We start from the raw sequence: 16,674 nt of genomic DNA, 5'->3' as shown, positions 1-16,674 counted from the left end.
GAAAGACGCTCCCACCTTTGCTGGGCATTCCCCAAGCTTTGCTGCCAGTATAAAAGCAGGAAAACCCCAAGAAATGAGGGAGCCCTCTTGGCGTGTTCAGGAGGGGGAAATCTGTCTGGCTTTGCAGGGCAAGGAGAGATGCTGAGTCTTGTGGGTGAAACCTAGCACCTGCCTGCAGTGGCCTGAAAACCTGGACATCTGGGGACAGTGGAGGAGGAGGAGGTTACATCGAGCTCCAGGAGACCTGGATCTGTTCCTAATGGGGCCACTAATGGCCTCAGGGACCTTTCACAGGTCACTCTCTCCTGCTCCTGCCTTAGTTTTCTCAGCTGTAAATATGAGAAGCTGCAGCAATGCCAGCCAGCTTGGGAGGGTCTCGCAAGGCTCAAGTGATCAATAACCATCACGTGTTGAAGATGTCAGGTGGAAGACGCCGTCGAGGTGCAAAGCTACAACTAATCACCGCTGACAGAACTGGTTTTTACTCTTAGGGTGAGCTGTCTTTCCAAGAACACTTTGCACATGGCGGTCCCTCGCCTGCAAGCAACTCTGTGGACACGAAGTCTCAGGGGACCACCAGGAATCTGCTGGCGGGGAGCCACACGCGAGACCCCGTTTTCCATGTACACAGCACTGCCCAAACGCAGCCGCTTTGGGTGGCCGCGGTGCTCCGTACCCAGCCACACCGCAGCCAAATCCTGCCACAAAGACGCCCTGGGATGTCTCAGGCTTGGGAATACGTAATCCCGATGCCACGGACCCTCTCCACCCCGCTGTAACGCTGCCCTGTTTTCAGTGCCCGGCTGCCCCACCATGCCACACAGCTGCCCCCTCAGAGGATCAGGCCCTCCCCAGGCAGTTACCCCCGAGGGGATCAGGTCTCCCCAAGACAGCGGGTCCCCCCCAGGGGTTCAGGGTGACCCCCGCGGGGATCTGGGTCCCCAAAGCAGAGGGGACCCCCCCAAAGGATCGGTGTCGTCCCCCCCCAGGCCCCGTCCCCTCACAGCACCGGGCGAACGCCCCCGCCCCCGCGAAGCACCGCCCCGCCCCGCCCCACCCCGCCCCGCGCCGCGCTCGCCCCGCGGCATTCTGGGATGAAACAGGATGTAGGCAGAACAGCGCGGGCGGACGGGCCGGGGCGGCGTGCCGCGCCGCGGCTCAGCCAATGGGGGCGCGGCGTGCCGTGCGGCGCAACCAATGGGGGAACGACGGGCCGCGCGCCGCAGCGGGCGGGGCGGTATTTGAGCGCGGCGCGGCGGCGAGGCGCAGAGCGCTCGGCGCGGCGCAGGGAACGGAGCGGAGCGGGAGCGGGCTGAGGCGAAGCGGTGTCCGGGCCTCCTCCTCTCACCTCCTCCTCGGTGCCGTGCCTCGCCCTCCCGGGGTGGCCCTGTCACTGTGAAGGTGAGCGACGCCCTCCGCCGGGGCGGCGGCGGCGGGGACCGCCTCGCCTGGCACCGCTCCTTCCGTGGGTGAGGTGGCGGCTGGGCCGCCCCGGGGAGGGGAGGGGAGGGGGTCGCGGTTATGGCCGGCCGGTGGGCGGGCGGACGGACGGACGGGCGGCTCCGGCCCGTGGTTAGCTCCCGGCGGCGCTCGGAGCTCGCCCCGCCCCGGTGGTCTGCCGCCGGTGCGTTGCCGGCCCCGCTCCGGGCAAGGTCACCGCTACCTCGGGCGCCCCCGGGACTCCCCCTCCCCGTGAAGGTCACGCAGGGCTGCGGCCTGCACATGCGCCCGGCTCCTGGGAGCCGCCCGGGAGCGTCTCCCCGGGCCCCCTTCTGCCGAGGTGGGGATGAGGCTGCGCAGCACCCCCTTCCCAGGGCCTTCTCACGCCGTGGTGGGTGCTGGGCTTGGGCGTCCTCCCCATCCTCGGGCTCCATACTGTCCTGGTGGGGAAGCGGTGGGTGCTGGGCTTGGGCCTCATCCCGCTCTTAGGGCCCCATCCTGCCTGGGGAGGGAAAGAGTGGGTGTGGGGGCTTGTGTCTCATCCCTGTCCCGAAGCTGCATCTTGTCCCGGTGAGGGAATGAGTGGGTCCTGAGCTTGAGCATCATTCCCCCTCCCAAAGCACTGTCCTGTCCTGCTGGGGGAGTGGCTGGGTGCTGGGCTCGGGCCTCATACTCTTTTCATGACCTCATCCTAACCTGGTGAGGGAAGGGTTGGGTGCTGGCTTGGGCCTAATCCCCCTCCCAAGGCCTCATCCTGCCTGGAGTGGCTGCTAGGGCTGTGGTCTTTGTCTTCCTCCCACAAGACCCCATCCTGACTTGGGCTGGGGAAGGGGTGGCTGCTGGAGCTGTACTATTATCCCTTCCTAGGCCCATCCTGCCCTGAGCTGGGTGCTGGGGCTTTGTGGTTTTCTTCAAGAGAGGGCCAGACTTGGGTAGCCAAGACCCTGAGGGCCAGCTGTGATCTTGTGACTTAGGGATAAGATGTGTACTGTGGTGCCACTGGGCTGCCTTGCTGGGAGGATGCCTCTGTAACCCCATGGGGGAATGAGCTGAGACTGGGGCCCTGCTCTGTGGTGTTCAGGTGGGTGGATGGGGTGACACTTGGAGCTGCTCTCTGCCCCATGGCGGGTGCAGGGGACCCTCTCCCCAGCAGCACAGCCAGCTGCCAGCCCCTGTCGTGGTTGGCCTGTGAAGGATGCTGTGCCCTGGAGCGGTGCGGTGCTGGGGAGGGCAGGCTGGCCAGCGCTTGCAGCTCTACTGAAAGATAATAGGTTTTTTTCTATGGCACTGTTGGCCCTCGGCAGCATGGGCCTGCACTGAGATGCTCCTTGCCTAAACAATGAGGAAGGAAGATGCTTTTTGCAGGTCACTCTGTGGCTGGTTATGTAATGGCAAATGCCCTCTGAACTCAGCGTGCAGTGGAGGTGTGCGAAGGCCTGATGTGTGCGAGAGCTTGCTTGCCCTCTTTCCATAAAGAGGCTTTCCTGGAGGAATGACCCACAAGTGAATTTCTGCTACTTCCCTTTTCCTGTGGGCTGGACCCCCAGAAGACTTTCCCAAGGGATTGCCAGATTCCTGGATGGTGAATCCAAATCTACAGGCGGTTGGTTGGGCTGTTCTGAGCCACGTCTTGTCCTGCCGGGGCTTCTGGGCCACAGGCTAACACCCACTGGCTTAAAGCACAGCACGGAGGGGAACAAACTGCCTGGAAGTGGCTTTTCCAGAGCTGTGGTAGGGGCGCGTGCTCTCTGTTGGCGTTTGAGCTCAGTTCCTGTCATTCCTCCTGATGCTATTAGTGCATGTTAATAGCAGTGCTCTATTAAACATTGTATCTAAAACGTATAAATTAAGGTTGCAATAGAAGTCTTCAACTGCAGGCAGAGTGAAGAATTGAAGTATTGTAATCATAGGGCTGCAATTATGTAACTGGATTCTCTTTCTCTCTGGGTAGCAGGCTCCTTTAATTGCTGTAACAAAGCTACTCCTTCAGTTTTCTGGGCCTGTTCCAGGAAGTGCTCATTGCAGCAGATTTTCTTCACTCCCCAGTAGAGCTAAAAATGTGTAGTTTCACTATTTCAAAACATGCTTGGTAGTATCACTCAAGACTTACAGCACTGTAAAACGATTTAGAAAACTTAATGGTGCTCTGCAGGCTTAATTGGAGGCACTCCTTGCCATTAAGAAGCTTATTTCCACAAAGTTTTAATATGCTCTGGTAAGAGCTGCTGCTGAGGTGAGCAGCTGTGGTCCTTCTCAGTGCAGACCTTCGCTTGACCGGTCCCCCAGATAACATGTGCCTCCTGACCAGGCCTCATGTGTGGCTTGGGAGCGAGGGGTCTGGTTCCTGGAGGGGTGTTGGAGTGTGCCAGCCAGCAGCAGGACTGTGTGGGGCTCCTTCCCCAGGGCATGTGTCACAGCCTTTGCTTGAAGAAAGGCTGCAGGGCTGGGATTGCCATATCCACGTTTTCTAGGATAATATGAACTACACTGGAAGATTCCCAATGCTGAATGCCTCCCTGGAAAGGCCATGGGAGATCTATGAGTAAATGGCTTCAGTGACTAGTACGAAGCACCTGAACTAACTTAGAGTGAAGGGGGCTACACACTCAGCTCCAGTATACTATTTTCTAGTTTCTTAAAGGTCATGGGCAGCACTAGCATGCTGGTTTCTAGCATCTGTGTTGTGGTTCACAGGGTGGGGTGTGGGGGGGGGTGGGTGGGTGGGAAGGAGGCTGCTTTGTCAGGCCCTAGCTGTGCTAGCTCTGTGGTGGGGCTTGCTTCCCCCTGCCCTTGTTTCTAGGCTGCAGCATGGTGTTAACCTGTTTCTGGCTTGTCAGACCGGCTTTGTCCCGTGGGAACAGCTGAAGTCTGGGTTTCAGTGGCAGAGCAGTGGTGAGGTGAGGGAATGATGATAGGCTGAATGTGGAACAACACTCCTTCCAGGCTAAACTAGTAGCAGTAACTGTAACTCCTGGCGTGGGGTAGAATAAAAGCACTGCTGCTGTTAACATGCTTCTTGAGCCTCCCAGCTGGAGACACAGGCAGTTTGGGATCTGTTGCTTGCAAGGCTCTGAACAGATGGTGCTCCAAACCACTGGTGCACCTGGAAGGCAAACTTGGCTGTAGCCTATTAATGTATAGGAGGGCTGTGGCTCTCTGCAGATCCTGTCTCCTCCCACACAGTAAGCTTTTTCTGCATGTGTTTAATGCAGGTGGTGATGTTGGACTATCTCTGATCTAACCTCTGTATAGTGCCAGTGCTCCAGCTATAAGGGGCGTCTTAGCCTGGGACTACTGTAGGCTACCCTGATAAACTCACCCTGGCCATAACAGGGTGTTTGTAGTATCGGCTTGTGACGCAGCCTGCCATAGAAAGGACAACCTCTGATGCACAGGAACCTTCTCCTTTCTTGGGAAGGGATTAAAGGAATCTATGTTCTGCCTTAGGTTCACGATGTCTGACAGAAAGGCTGTGATCAAGAATGCGGACATGTCCGAGGACATGCAGCAGGATGCTGTAGACTGTGCTACACAGGCAATGGAGAAGTACAACATAGAAAAGGACATTGCAGCATATATAAAGAAGGTAACTATGGGATGAGGGGGCTGCTCTGGCTGAGACTTCCTGAAGCTCTAAAGTACGTGTGCCTGTTGTGAGCCTGAGTGTCTGAGACTTCATACTTGCATGTTTGGAGGGAGAAGATGCTTTCTTCCTGGCTTCTTTACTGCTATTCCCAAGAGGATGGAGTGACTTCTCCAAGGTCAGAGGAGGGCCAAGGCAGAGCAGGGCCTGGTCTGTTGCTCTGGCAAGCTCTGAGCAAACAGTGTGAGTGCTGTCCCTCTGGATTTGCCAGCCTAGAAAAAGCTGGCTGCAGTCTCTGTTTAGGACTTGCTCAGCAGATGCTGCTGCTTGACTTGCACTACCAGTGCAGGGTGGGATTACTCTGTTTCACTCAAAGTGGGCAGCTGTGCATGTGCGGTTCTGTCTGCCATGTTCCTGGCTCTGGGGTGGGTGGTGTGGATGAGGATGGGGCCTTGTGCTGGCTGGCAAGGTTGTGAAAGGTGCTGTGTGTTGTGCTGTGAAAGCTGCCCTGGCTTGTGAAGAGATGTCTCCCCATTTGCAGGAGCCCATTAACTTAAGTCTCATGCTTTATGGCATCTGGGGAGCTGTCGTTCCCTCTGTAGCCACCTCTCTGAATGGTCAGGCAAAGTGCTTTTGAAGGAGGAAAGTGTGACTTCCTAGGCAATGCCGTCCTGGCACCTGGGCTAGCTTTTGGGCCTTGCTTGTAATCTAAGTGTGAATGTAAAGGATTCAAAGGTGTCTCCTAACTTCTCAGATCACTTTGAGGCAAGACTTATCTCAAAGTGCTTGGGGCAATGCAGCCTGTAAAGTGAGTGAGTGCAACAGAAGGCATCCAAAAAGAAGCTGGCCTTTATTTCCTGAGAGTGTGTTGGGAGGAGGGAAGCAATTTGATGCACCTTCATGCCCTGGCAAGAAAGCCTTTTCTGTACTTCAAAGGTTACCTGCAAAGAGCTCAAGCAGTGTTGCTGCTATCTGAGGACTAACACTTGCTTTAATCTTGAATGTTGAGTCTGTTCTTCTGGCTCTGTCTTGGGAGGGAAGGGTGTTCTTGGGAGTTGTGTATTAATTAGAGGGAGGAAAATGGTCTTTAACCCTATCTTAGCTGCTAAGTAGCAGAAGACTGACTATTAAGCCAGCATTCAGCTTGCTCACCTCTGACCTCCTAGGTCTCCATGTGCTGTCTGGCCTGTGAATTTGCCTGCTCATTTTCAATGCAGATTTTCTCCCCTTTATGTGAAGAATAGTCCCAAAGAGCAGAAGCTAGACTTCTTCCCTTTTTTAGGTGACCTTTAAGCTCAAATGCCTTGCTGGAGCAGACATGCCAAAAATATTTTTTTATTTTTTGTGAGTGGGTTTGGAATGGGAGAGGAGAAATATTCCCCTGAGCTAGCCTACACGCAGGGCTTGAATAGCACTGTACCAAGGAGAGCTCTTGTGTCTGCTCTTTCTGCCCAGGGCTGATGGGTACTCCAAGTCTCAGGAGATGATTTGCTTGTGTTGGATCCTTCAAGCAATCCAGCGCAGAGGTCTGGTTGTGTTGGTCACTATATTGCTTAATATAATAGTGTCTTGCATTGGGGAATCTAAAGATGCTGCAGGTGGGAGGAGAGGCGATAGTGTGTGAACAGAACCAGCTAAGAATTTGTGCTTAGAACTATTTTCATGTGGGCTTTCTTGGCCTTAATGCCTCTCTTCTCTTTCTTCAGGAATTTGACAAGAAATACAACCCAACTTGGCACTGCATTGTTGGCAGAAACTTTGGCAGCTATGTAACACATGAGACAAAGCACTTCATCTATTTTTACTTGGGTCAGGTTGCAATTCTTCTCTTCAAGTCTGGATAGGAAGTAGGAGCAAGTGAAATTTGGACTGTAATGCACTGATGGCTGAAGCCACGACTCCCTTTAACATGGCTATGCCGCTGCATGGACTGTATACTATATTTAATGTGTATATGTTGCAGTAAAAATCTACTTCTGTTTAGTTGCCTGGGAAGAAGGCGGCATTTTTTTGTTACTGCTTTTTTTGGTTGTATTGCACTAGGAAACCTGTAAATGCTTAAACAATGGCCTTTACATGGGAAGAAATAAAACTATTCCACAACAGCTCCCTCAGTGGTAACTCCTTCTTTGAGGCTGGGAAAACTTCTTTGGGCAGGCCAAAAGACCCTGACTTCCTTACTGAGTTTTATTAGACTGTTAATCTTGTAATGAGGAGCAAAGCCAGTGTGAGCCTCTGTACCCACCCTGCAGACTGTAGAGAGCTGGCTCTCCCAGTAACCTCAGTGCAGGTACTTAGACCTTCCCTGAAAGCTGGTGGGGTGGCTCTTGATTATGTGGCTTTCACACACAAGTTGAACTCCACCTTGGACTGTGATAAACAGACTTGCAGCTGGCACCCTTGGTGTTCTCTTTCAGTGCCCATCACTGTATTTTTGGCTCTGCTGAAACATTGACCTAGACTTGTAAGCAACTCAGCCTGGTCTAGAAGACTTCAACAAACATCCCCCTGAGCTGCTGCTTGCTGCAGAAAGCAGCATTCTGTGGCTGAAGTCTTTAGACCTTGATACTGAGATCTAAAGCCACGTGGTCCGTCCCCGAAATGGAGTAAGATATCAAATTGGTGACTACTGACAACAGCTGTATTTGGCATGTTCTTAGCCAGTTGTCTCAACACTGCCTTAACTTGATGCTCTCCTTAAAGCAAGCTAGTCATGTGGAAGACTTGTAAGTGGCCACTGTCTCCTTTTTTATTTTCTGTAGCTGATAAGCTATTTCTGGAGGACTGTCCTCCATGTTCTGATATCTGCTTTTGTTCTTAAAGCACAGTACCAAGAAGTTAAATTTACATGTGATGTTTGTGTGAAGGAAACTCATGTGACATCTGCTTCAAAGGCAGACAAATGTCTTGGTCTCCAATAGGTTCAGCAGTGATGTTGTCTTAGTATGTACTGACTCTTGGATTACACTGCAGGAAGTTCTTTTTATCTGGGTGTGGAGAAATGCTGTGTGATGGCAAGTAAATATCTGGTGCTTGTCATAAGGTCTATTTATTGGTTTGCTAACTAATGCATAGACAATATCACTGGGATGATGAGTCTGAGATGAATTTGGTGTTGGTAATAAGTCACTGCTGGGGGAGAAAGGGCAGAGTGAAGGGAGCTCTTCATTGTGAAATGACTTGATGACCCAGGTTGACTACTTCCTGAAGTAAAAGTCCTTCTTGTCTCTGTGCAAAATCCAAAGTATGCCTAATTTTGTAATATTGATAGAACAATGTTGTAACTAGAAAGAATGTAGCTGTCATAATTTCATGTCGATGGAAATGTCTGCACTGGGGTAATGTGCCTTGGACTGTCTGGGGCACTGTTGTGGTCTTGTCTATTCAGAACTCCACTCTGGATCTGAAAGGAGAATGTTTTGGGTTTGGGTTTTTTTTTTTTTTTTTTCCAAGCATGAGTCTAATGTGAACCTGTTCACGGTCTCTCGTGGAGCAAGATCTGTTCCCTTCATTACTGCAATGGCTCAAATACCATTTATTTTTTTTCAAACATTAAAGGTGAATTGACACATTTAAACAGCCTCTAGTTTCTTCTTCATTGCCAGCTGTTCCAAGCAAAAACTGCTCTTGTCCAGAGAGGTAAGCTGCGAGTTCTCTGCCCTGCAAGGTGCTGATGATGCGAAGAAGGCAGGTCTGCAGAGGGAGAAACTTGACCTGAAGAGCATATGTGGCCCATCTGTGCTGGTGCTGACCTCCAGCCTGGCTCAAATGCTGTGCCAGAAGGAGGGATTGAGGGGAGTGTGTCCTGCTGCAGCCCTGATGGGATGCTTCTGTGCCAAGTAACCTAGATTTGGAGGCCCTGGGGCTAACCTCTTAATGACTTCAGACAAACTCAGGGTGGTCTAGCAGCTGGGGTCCTGGCTCCTGTACACACTCAAAGGTGTCTCCCTGCTCTGCAGGAAAGTAGGTTTCCCATTCAGGCTTCCTCCCTGTGCTTGGTAAAAAGGCGAGATCTGAAACCCTTGCCAGTTGCCTGAAGCTGATGTGTGTTTAATGCCTCTTGCACTGCAGGGGCTCTGGACTTGCCCTTAGCCCACCCCCCTCAGCTTGCTATCTTGCTCCTGATGCAACCTAAATTTGGGGTTGTGGCCTCCCTGATATTTTGGAAAAGCTGTGGGCACTTACCAACTACAGTAGTGTAACAGCTACGCTGTGGAACAGTAACACCAGCATGAGAAACAAGGGGAAGTTGAGTTGCAGCAAACATGACTCATGCTAAGCAGCTATAAAATGAGCTGAACCCAAAACTCCTAAGTAAGCAGCAGCATGGCTGTTACACACAGGCAGTCTGCTGTAACCTACACCTGGCAGTACTGAAAAGCGGAGGTGGTTTCTACTTCAGGAGAAGCTGGGAGTGATGGTCCTCCCTCAGTTGTCCTAGACAGCCTTTTAGCTAGAAGTGTAGTTGCAGGGCTTCAGCTCCAGCCGTGCTGTGCTGGGGCTCTGCACTCCTGGCCTGGCTAGGTCTGGGTTAACGCTGCAGCTCCAAGAAAGCATTTGCAGCCTTGTGGGGCTGGGGTAGTTGAGCCCCCTTGGTGCACAGGGCTCTTACTCAAAGCAAGTGGCAGAGAAACTGGCTCCTGAATGCCAGCTGCAGCGCAGGAGGCTGCTAATCCAAACCTGAGGTGAAAAGATTTTCCAGCCTGAGTTCCATCTGTGGGAAAGCACCCCTTCCAGCCAGGTATCCAGTGGCTGTGGAGCTGGTATAAATTGGTCCCTGGCAGGATGTGGAGGCCCTGCCAGGGCTGGAGGGATGGTGTGCCCTGGAGCTGACGCAGGCAGGTAGGAGGTGTGTTTTGGTGCTTCCTTGGATGTGTCACTGCAGCGGGAGTCCTGCTTCAGGCCAAGGAAAAGAAGCTCTAACTCACACCTTTAGCAATTAGGCAGTGAAACTGAGCCCTGCTTACCTCCCCGTAACCCCTGCAATGGACACCGGTACTGTGCGTCCTCAGCCTTCCCCCTAAACCATCTTTTGCAGAGCACTGGGGGTCTGGAAGATACAAACTGCCTAAAGTTAAGCAGTGCCTCCCTCTACATGGCTGAGAGCAGGGTGAGGTTTTAACATGGAGCTTTCTGTCCCTGCTGCTTTCCCCTCCTGCTCCCCAGCAGCTGACATGGCTTTTGGCTTTGACTTTTTCCATTGCTGGGATCCACTTTGTCTCCAGTTTCCACCAGGCACAGGTGTCCTGCATGATGCCTCGGAGCGTTAACTGCCTCTGTGCTGGAGAGGCCAACTGTGTCCCTAGGATGGCTGCTCAGTTTCAACGGGGGCAGTAAGTTATTTGGAAACATCTGGATCTGGGGCACTGAGTGGAAGGTATGTATCTGGGGGAAACATCTGGAGAAAGAAACTGCTTCCAGATGTGTTTGGGCAACAACGCTATTTAAATGTAAACTCAATATAAGTTACTGTCCTGCCTTACAAGCATTCAGAAAACATCTGATTGCATGGGAGTCCAAGGCGCTGGCTGCTGCTTGCGGGTGGAGGTTTGGGTGCAGGACAGTGTCTGCAGATGTGCATCTGCATTCGCTGCAGGTAATGGTGCGGTTCGTGGTTGGGGAGAGTGTCACATTATTTTCTCTTGTACAAGCCAAGTTATTCAATTCCCCATGTTGAATATTTCTTCCAGATGTGGCCTTATAAAAGCAAAGCTTTGCGGCACTGAAGAGCAGACAGGCTGGTTTTTGGTAGCTGTGCTCCATGTGTGTAACTACTAGACATTATATAGGATTCATTCTTCTACAGAGGGAGCATGGTGTAAAGCCGCAGGAGAAGGTTTGTGACTCAGTTAGCAGGGAGAGCTAGCCTTGCTCCCTGCCTGCCTGGCACAATGTTCTTCCCCCTTCTCTGTGACCACCTGGGACTCCCGGAAGGGACAAAGTGACGGTGATGTCCTCCCCACCCTGGGCATCCTGCACAGAGACCGGGCATTGCACCCTGCTCCGGTGGGAGCACCCAAGCTGCAGGTCAGCGCTCTCCTTCCCTCCCATCCAGCAAAGCCAGCCTGCGGCACTGCCGTTGCAGTGTTAATCTTCCCCAAGCACGTGGAAGCAGAGCCTGTCACCGGTAAACCCGGTACCCGACAGACGTGTTCCTTCTCATAGTGCTTTTGTGGGAGATTGGAGATGAAGAGAGAAAACATGGAAATCATTTTTATCTCGCTTTCAGTCTCTGATGGGTAAATCCTTAGGAGGCCAGTGCCACGCACGCGGTGAAGGAAGCAGGACTGTGCCATCCCTGCCCACCCGAGGTTTCCCTGCTTTGTTCTATTTATTGAGCAACGATTCTAACACCCTTTCCCAGACTGTGACTCATAGCAGCACTGTCTGTGCACAAGCCATGCGTCTCGGAGCGCTTTATAGAGGAGCTGCAGGAGCCTTGCAGGAGCCAACTGTGTTTATTAAAAGATGATCAGATGTTTCCTCCCTTAAGGCAGTGTCTAGCTGAGGCTGAGTAATAACTCATTACCAACGAGGCAAATAACTGCTTATCATCAGGTCAGCGCCTTCACCAGCCCTTCTGTTAGCGACGGCAGGCGCCGTGCTTCTCCTGCCCCGAGCACTGGTGGTCTCGGCACCCAGCACAGGGGGGTGAGAAGGGAGCTGCCCTGCAGGACCCCGCTCCAGTCCCTGTCCCTTCTCCTGCTGGCAGCCGGAGCAGGGGCAGCCCCAGGCTCTGCTCCGCTGCTCAGCAGGGTTTGGCCCTGGGTTAAGCTGGAGGAACAGTTTTATCCAGCCCCGGTGTAGCTTGTTTCCTCCTGCCTGTGGAAGCAGGCTGCTGTAGTGGCCTCGCGGTCCACGTCTTTCTGTCCTAGTGCTGAGGACTCAGAGCAAATGCACCAGAGCTTGCTGTGGCCTGGTGGAAAAATCAATGGTGGGCCAGCAGAGGTGCCCTGGGAGCGCTGCCGGGGCCGTGGGTGAGGTGGGATGTCATGCTCCCCCAACGTCCCCATGTGCCCCTTGCTGCCCGGCGAGGCAGCGCTTGCTCACGGGCCTCTCTCGAGGGCTGGGCTGGAGGGAAGGCAGCGGAGAGCGGGGCCAACTCTCGTCCCCTTGCAGGACGTGGGGCCGGGACCCTCTCAGTCTTGGTCAGAGCCTTTCCTCAGACGCCATCCTCTGGCGCGGCCGCCGCGGTCCTTCCCTGCCAGATGCCATGGCATCTCTCCACGTCCTTTGTTCCCTCCCTTGCTTGCGCGTCTCCGTTGATTTATGGCCGTTGCGGGGCAGCCCGACTGCAGCTTAGCTGCTTGCCCAGACCCCGGTTGGGCTGCGTGCCCTCGCCTCCAGCCTGCCAGGCAGAGAGGCTTTTGGGGAGAGATCCAACCCCCCCATGCAGTAGGGCCCCCCTGCATTTAAACATGTGCACGGCCTTTTCTTTCACCTCCTTCCAGCCTGCGTGTGAATGAAGTGCTTTCAGGGGGAGGAGATTGCTGGGAGCCCCGCTCTCCCCATGCATTGGTTGCAGCCCATAAAAGCATCCGAGGAATTCGCCACAGCGGTCCCGGCGCGGGGTGAGCGCAGTGAAAGCCGCCCTTTGTTCCTGCAGCCCTGGCCACCGAGTCCCACGCAGGGACGGGGCTGGAATCTGCAGAGCTGGACATGTGCTCCCGCCGGCGCGTCGCCCTTAGCGGCCCTGCGCGGGTGCCACGCTGCACCGTGGCCATCGGGAAAGGGTTTTCCCACGTCTTACCCCAGGCAGGGTGAGCAGCCTGGGGTTGAGCGGCGTTAGGGGCTGCCGGGGCACGATGAAAGGATTTCCCCCGGGTTTACCAGCAGGGTTGAGCGCCTGGCGGTACACACGGCGTGACCCCAGCTTTAGCCCCGTGCTGCTTAAGCTGAGTCAGAGGAACGGAAATCCCTTCTTACACAGATATTTTTCCACTAAGTGTTCGATTACAGGTTTGGGGTTTAATCTCGCCCCCATCTCACGCAGTTCCCCGGCTGGCCGTGCCGCTCGCCTGCTGCTTGCCGGGCCCGCTCCGGCAGGAAAGGACGGAGGGCTGACACGGAGCCAGGACGTGCCTCCGCTGCAGCCTGCACACAGGCGGCTGGCACCCAGCCCAGAACATGGCTCTGGAAAAAAATAAATGCCTTTTTTGTTTTTGAGGAAAGCCCAGAATGCTTCGACAAGGACAAAACCTCTTCCTAAATCCAGTTTTAAAAGTCCTGTTTTCTCTAAGGGTTCAAAATAACCTGGCCAAAAGTGTCTGCTCCTCGGTGGCCCGTGGGTCAGTTTGGACGGGGTAAACCTGGACCCACATTGCAAAGGCTCCTTCTGAAACCATGGCTTGCAGGGGGACTGAGGGACAGCACCCATGCGGCCCCCTTCCAGCAGGGTCCCCACCCATGGGTGCTGGTGGTCCTGCTGGCAGGGGGTCCCTGGACCTTTTCTGTGTTGTAATTAGCAGAAGAAAACTATTGGGTGACTCAGCAAGCATCGGGTGCCAGGCCAAGGCTTTGTCACTGTCCTGCAGCAAGACTGACACGTGCAATTCAGGCAGAGCCTGGGCTGGCTAAAGATACTGCGTTACTTAAATATTTAATAGAAAATCATTAAGCAATTAAATCTGGCAGATCTCACATCATAGAAAAAGCAGGTTGAAGTCTGTGCAGTAAACAGGGCACCGCTTCCCGGTCGTTTGGGATGTCTTCTTGGAGTCTTAACTCCAATCCTTGCTTCAGAATAACTATAATTATCTCTTAATTGCCATTATTGTTTAACATTTTAGCATTTGCAAGTGCAAACTGTTACAGTTTTCCATGCAGATACAATCAGTAGCCAGGGTTCACAATGAAAGCAATTAAAATCCTGTGATTATTACAAGCCTGCATGTCTATACAACAGCTTCAATCTGCATAACTTGCCAAGATGTAGGCTAGAAACTCAGACAAATTTAGCATTTATTTAGTAACCCAGCAAAGCTACTACCTCTTGCTGCCTCCAATGATTTGCATCTACGGCACTTTTTGGAAGGACGCCAGTGTTGAGGGGAGGGGAAAGAAAGCATTTTCTAGAATACATCCCTGGAGAATATACAGCAAAGATAAAATTATGCACATGAATTATGCATATGAATTATGATTTCACTCCTATTTTTGTTGGGATTAGCTCATGTTTGGTGTGCATCCCTGGCAGGTTGCTGGCGGTTCGGCAGCTAGCAGAGCACTCTTTCCAACTCCCAGCAGGTCACTGCAGTTTCGGGTCCTGCGTTCCCCGCTCCGCCGGCAGCGGCCTCCCGTGGGCTTGCAGAGCTTCTTGGGGACCCAGCCCACCGGTAACGATGGCAGCCCCTGCTCCTTCACCCCTCTCCGTCTGGGCAAGTAGTTTTTCTGTGTTAATTTACGGCATCTCTTCTGAAAACATGCAACGGATGAAAACAGACTTAGGTGTAAAACTAAAAAAGCAAGTCTGCGCTATTTTGTATAGAGGGGGAGGCATTTGCAGGCTCCGCTGCCACCAGCCACACTTTCGCTTTTGTCCCCCGGGTCTCCACCACCTCCCAGGGAAGACGGACGTGGAAACATCCCAGGCTCTGCCAGCTCTGGGGAGATAAAGCCCGAGGAGAGGAGGAGCGCAAGGGGGAGGCAGTAGCAGCATTTCCCAAATCTCCACACCAGACTCAGCTGCAATCCCAGCACGCAGTCAATTAAAGCCATGTTAAATAAAGCCAGCAGTCCTTCCAGGAGAAACAGCTTGGGAATCCTGAGCCCTGTTTGCAGGAGGGCTGGTGACCCCAGCCCACGGGGGTTTCCACATGGAAAGGAGGCTTAATGGCCCTTGTTGCAGGGGAGAAATTACCCTAATTAGCTAAATGCACCCAGGGCAAGGAGCAGACTGGGCCTGAGCAAGTGGGGCTCAGGGAACCAGGTGGGGGGTCCAGGCTGGAGTAGGGCTCGGGGATGCTCCCCGGCCGGGTCCTTCCCTTGCTATCCCACACGCTCTGTCCCATCCCAACATCTCATCTCTGCTGCTGCCTTGGAGTAACATCCCTGACAACCCAGCAGTCGTTTGCAGGAGAAAATGAGATTAGGAAAGTATTTCAAGTATTTGTGTCTGTTATCCAGTGGCAAACAAGCCCGGAGCCAGCGCTGTTTGTCCCGTCAGCTGGCCAGCAGCTTGGGAAAACAGCCGGGAAGGCAGTGGGAGACACCTGGAGATAATGCTAGGTATCAGGGGCTGAATTTGCACATGCCTTTGGGGAATAGTAAATGTGTAGCATGGTGCAGGCAGGGGAATTCACTAAATCCCCCTCCCAGGAGTGGAGTACCTGTGTGTGCATGTTTGCAGGCACCTCTTTGGACCCCTCCCTGGGACAGCCCCTGCTCCTTCACCGATCTCCGGTCTGGGGCAAGTAGTTTTTCTGGTCCTCAGCCAGGCCACTCTCCCGCTCTCTGACCTGAGGAAGTCGCCTGAGAACCAGTGTTCTGGTTCATCCTTGGGAGGATGGCACAGCTCGTAACACTGGTGTGTAATGCACGGTGACGCTCCGCACAGTGCAGGCAAAACGCAGGCAACTTGTGCAGCCACATGGACTTCCCCGCGTGCACGAGCAGGTCAGAGGATTGGGGATTTTTCTAGGTTCAGGTGTTTTTCATCTGCTTCGAAATGCTGCTGATAGGAAGAGAAAAATCAGTAAAATTGGATGGTCCCAGGAAAGAGAACCAAAGGCAGGACTGATGGAAACAGCGGTGTCTGGGAAAGCCTGGGACTGAAACCCCCCAAAATTCCCAGCTGAGTTTTGGGCCAGTTACGCTCGCAGAGCAATAAGATTAAGATGCACTCTCTCCATTTTGCCTTTTACAGGAAGAGACACAGCTGACAAATCTGAAAGGCGAGGAGGAGGCAGGGAGAACCAGCAGCTGCTCCCAGGTCATCACTTTGTCAAAATCAGCAGGTATCTGCCGTGCCCTTGAGCTCTCTATTGTGGCTCCTGTTTAGTTTGGCTTCCCCATGGCAGCTGTCACCCTCCCTGCATTATCAAACCACCTGCCTGAATTTCAAGGAAGTCATCCATATATTCAACAGGAATATCAATTTCCAGGAGCTCTTGGTGGCCTTCAGATCAGAGCAGATAAACCAGGGATTTCTGCCGAGCTGTGCTCACGCCACCGGAGCTGGAATTTCTCTTGGCTGGGATGTCTGCTGGGGGGATGCAGGGAGGTGGGCTTTTGTTTAAGCTGTAACCAAACAGGGTTGGCAAAACGTCGGCGTTTGCCTGGCCTCAGCCCTGCTCCCTGGCACCCGGAGGAGCGTGGATCCCGCTGCGAGCGACAGCGAGGGGGCCAGCTTCCCCCGTGGTCTGTCCAGGGGCACGGCGCGGTGCTCGGCTGTCCTCCTGGGGCTGAGCCTGCATCCCAGCAGCATCACGGCTGGTGGGACCCAGCCCAGGAGAAACGAGCCCAAGCGATGCAGCCCAGGGAAGGACACTTTCTGCGCATCTTTTTAAGCCAAATGCGGCTCCTGAAATCAACAGAGGTGATTCCTTTGCAGCCTGGGGAACCATCCTGTCCACGTTCTTCCCTGGGACCTTCAAAGGAGCTGAGGAATCCAATTCCCACGAATTTGCTTTGAAAACACCAACCTAAAATTG

General features: G+C 53.5%; 1 protein-coding gene across 2 annotated transcripts; it reads left to right on the top strand.

Annotated features, from left to right (window-relative positions):
• The first annotated feature begins 1,265 nt into the window (after nucleotides 1-1,265).
• Nucleotides 1,266-8,600, top strand: DYNLL2 (dynein light chain LC8-type 2). 2 transcript variants are annotated; one of them, XM_030028267.2, is made up of 3 exons: nucleotides 1,266-1,401; nucleotides 4,888-5,026; nucleotides 6,730-8,600. In XM_030028267.2, the coding sequence occupies exons 2-3, from the start codon at nucleotides 4,895-4,897 to the stop codon at nucleotides 6,865-6,867; spliced, it is 270 nt and encodes an 89-aa protein (XP_029884127.1). In that variant the 5' UTR covers nucleotides 1,266-1,401; nucleotides 4,888-4,894; the 3' UTR covers nucleotides 6,868-8,600. The 2 variants fall into 2 exon arrangements, with proteins under 2 accessions (XP_029884127.1, XP_029884126.1); XM_030028266.2 differs by lacking the exon at nucleotides 1,266-1,401 and having other exon boundaries at nucleotides 4,869-5,026.
• Nucleotides 8,601-16,674: the final 8,074 nt, after the last annotated feature.

Source organism: Aquila chrysaetos, chromosome 10, assembly GCF_900496995.4.
Source record: "Aquila chrysaetos chrysaetos chromosome 10, bAquChr1.4, whole genome shotgun sequence".
Lineage (NCBI taxonomy): Eukaryota > Metazoa > Chordata > Aves > Accipitriformes > Accipitridae > Aquila > Aquila chrysaetos.
The sequence above is the reverse complement of the archived record's forward strand: the minus strand, read 5'-3'. Positions and strand labels throughout refer to the sequence as shown.

What these genes read in the sequence shown, in the direction of transcription:
- DYNLL2 (XM_030028266.2), top strand. Translation starts at nt 4,874, where the DNA reads ATGTTCTGCCTTAGGTTCACGATGTCTGACAGAAAGGCTGTGATCAAG. An exon ending in TTGCAGCATATATAAAGAAG is followed by an intron (nt 5,027 to 6,729) that starts GTAACTATGGGA and finishes CTCTTTCTTCAG; the next exon opens with GAATTTGACAAGAAATACAA.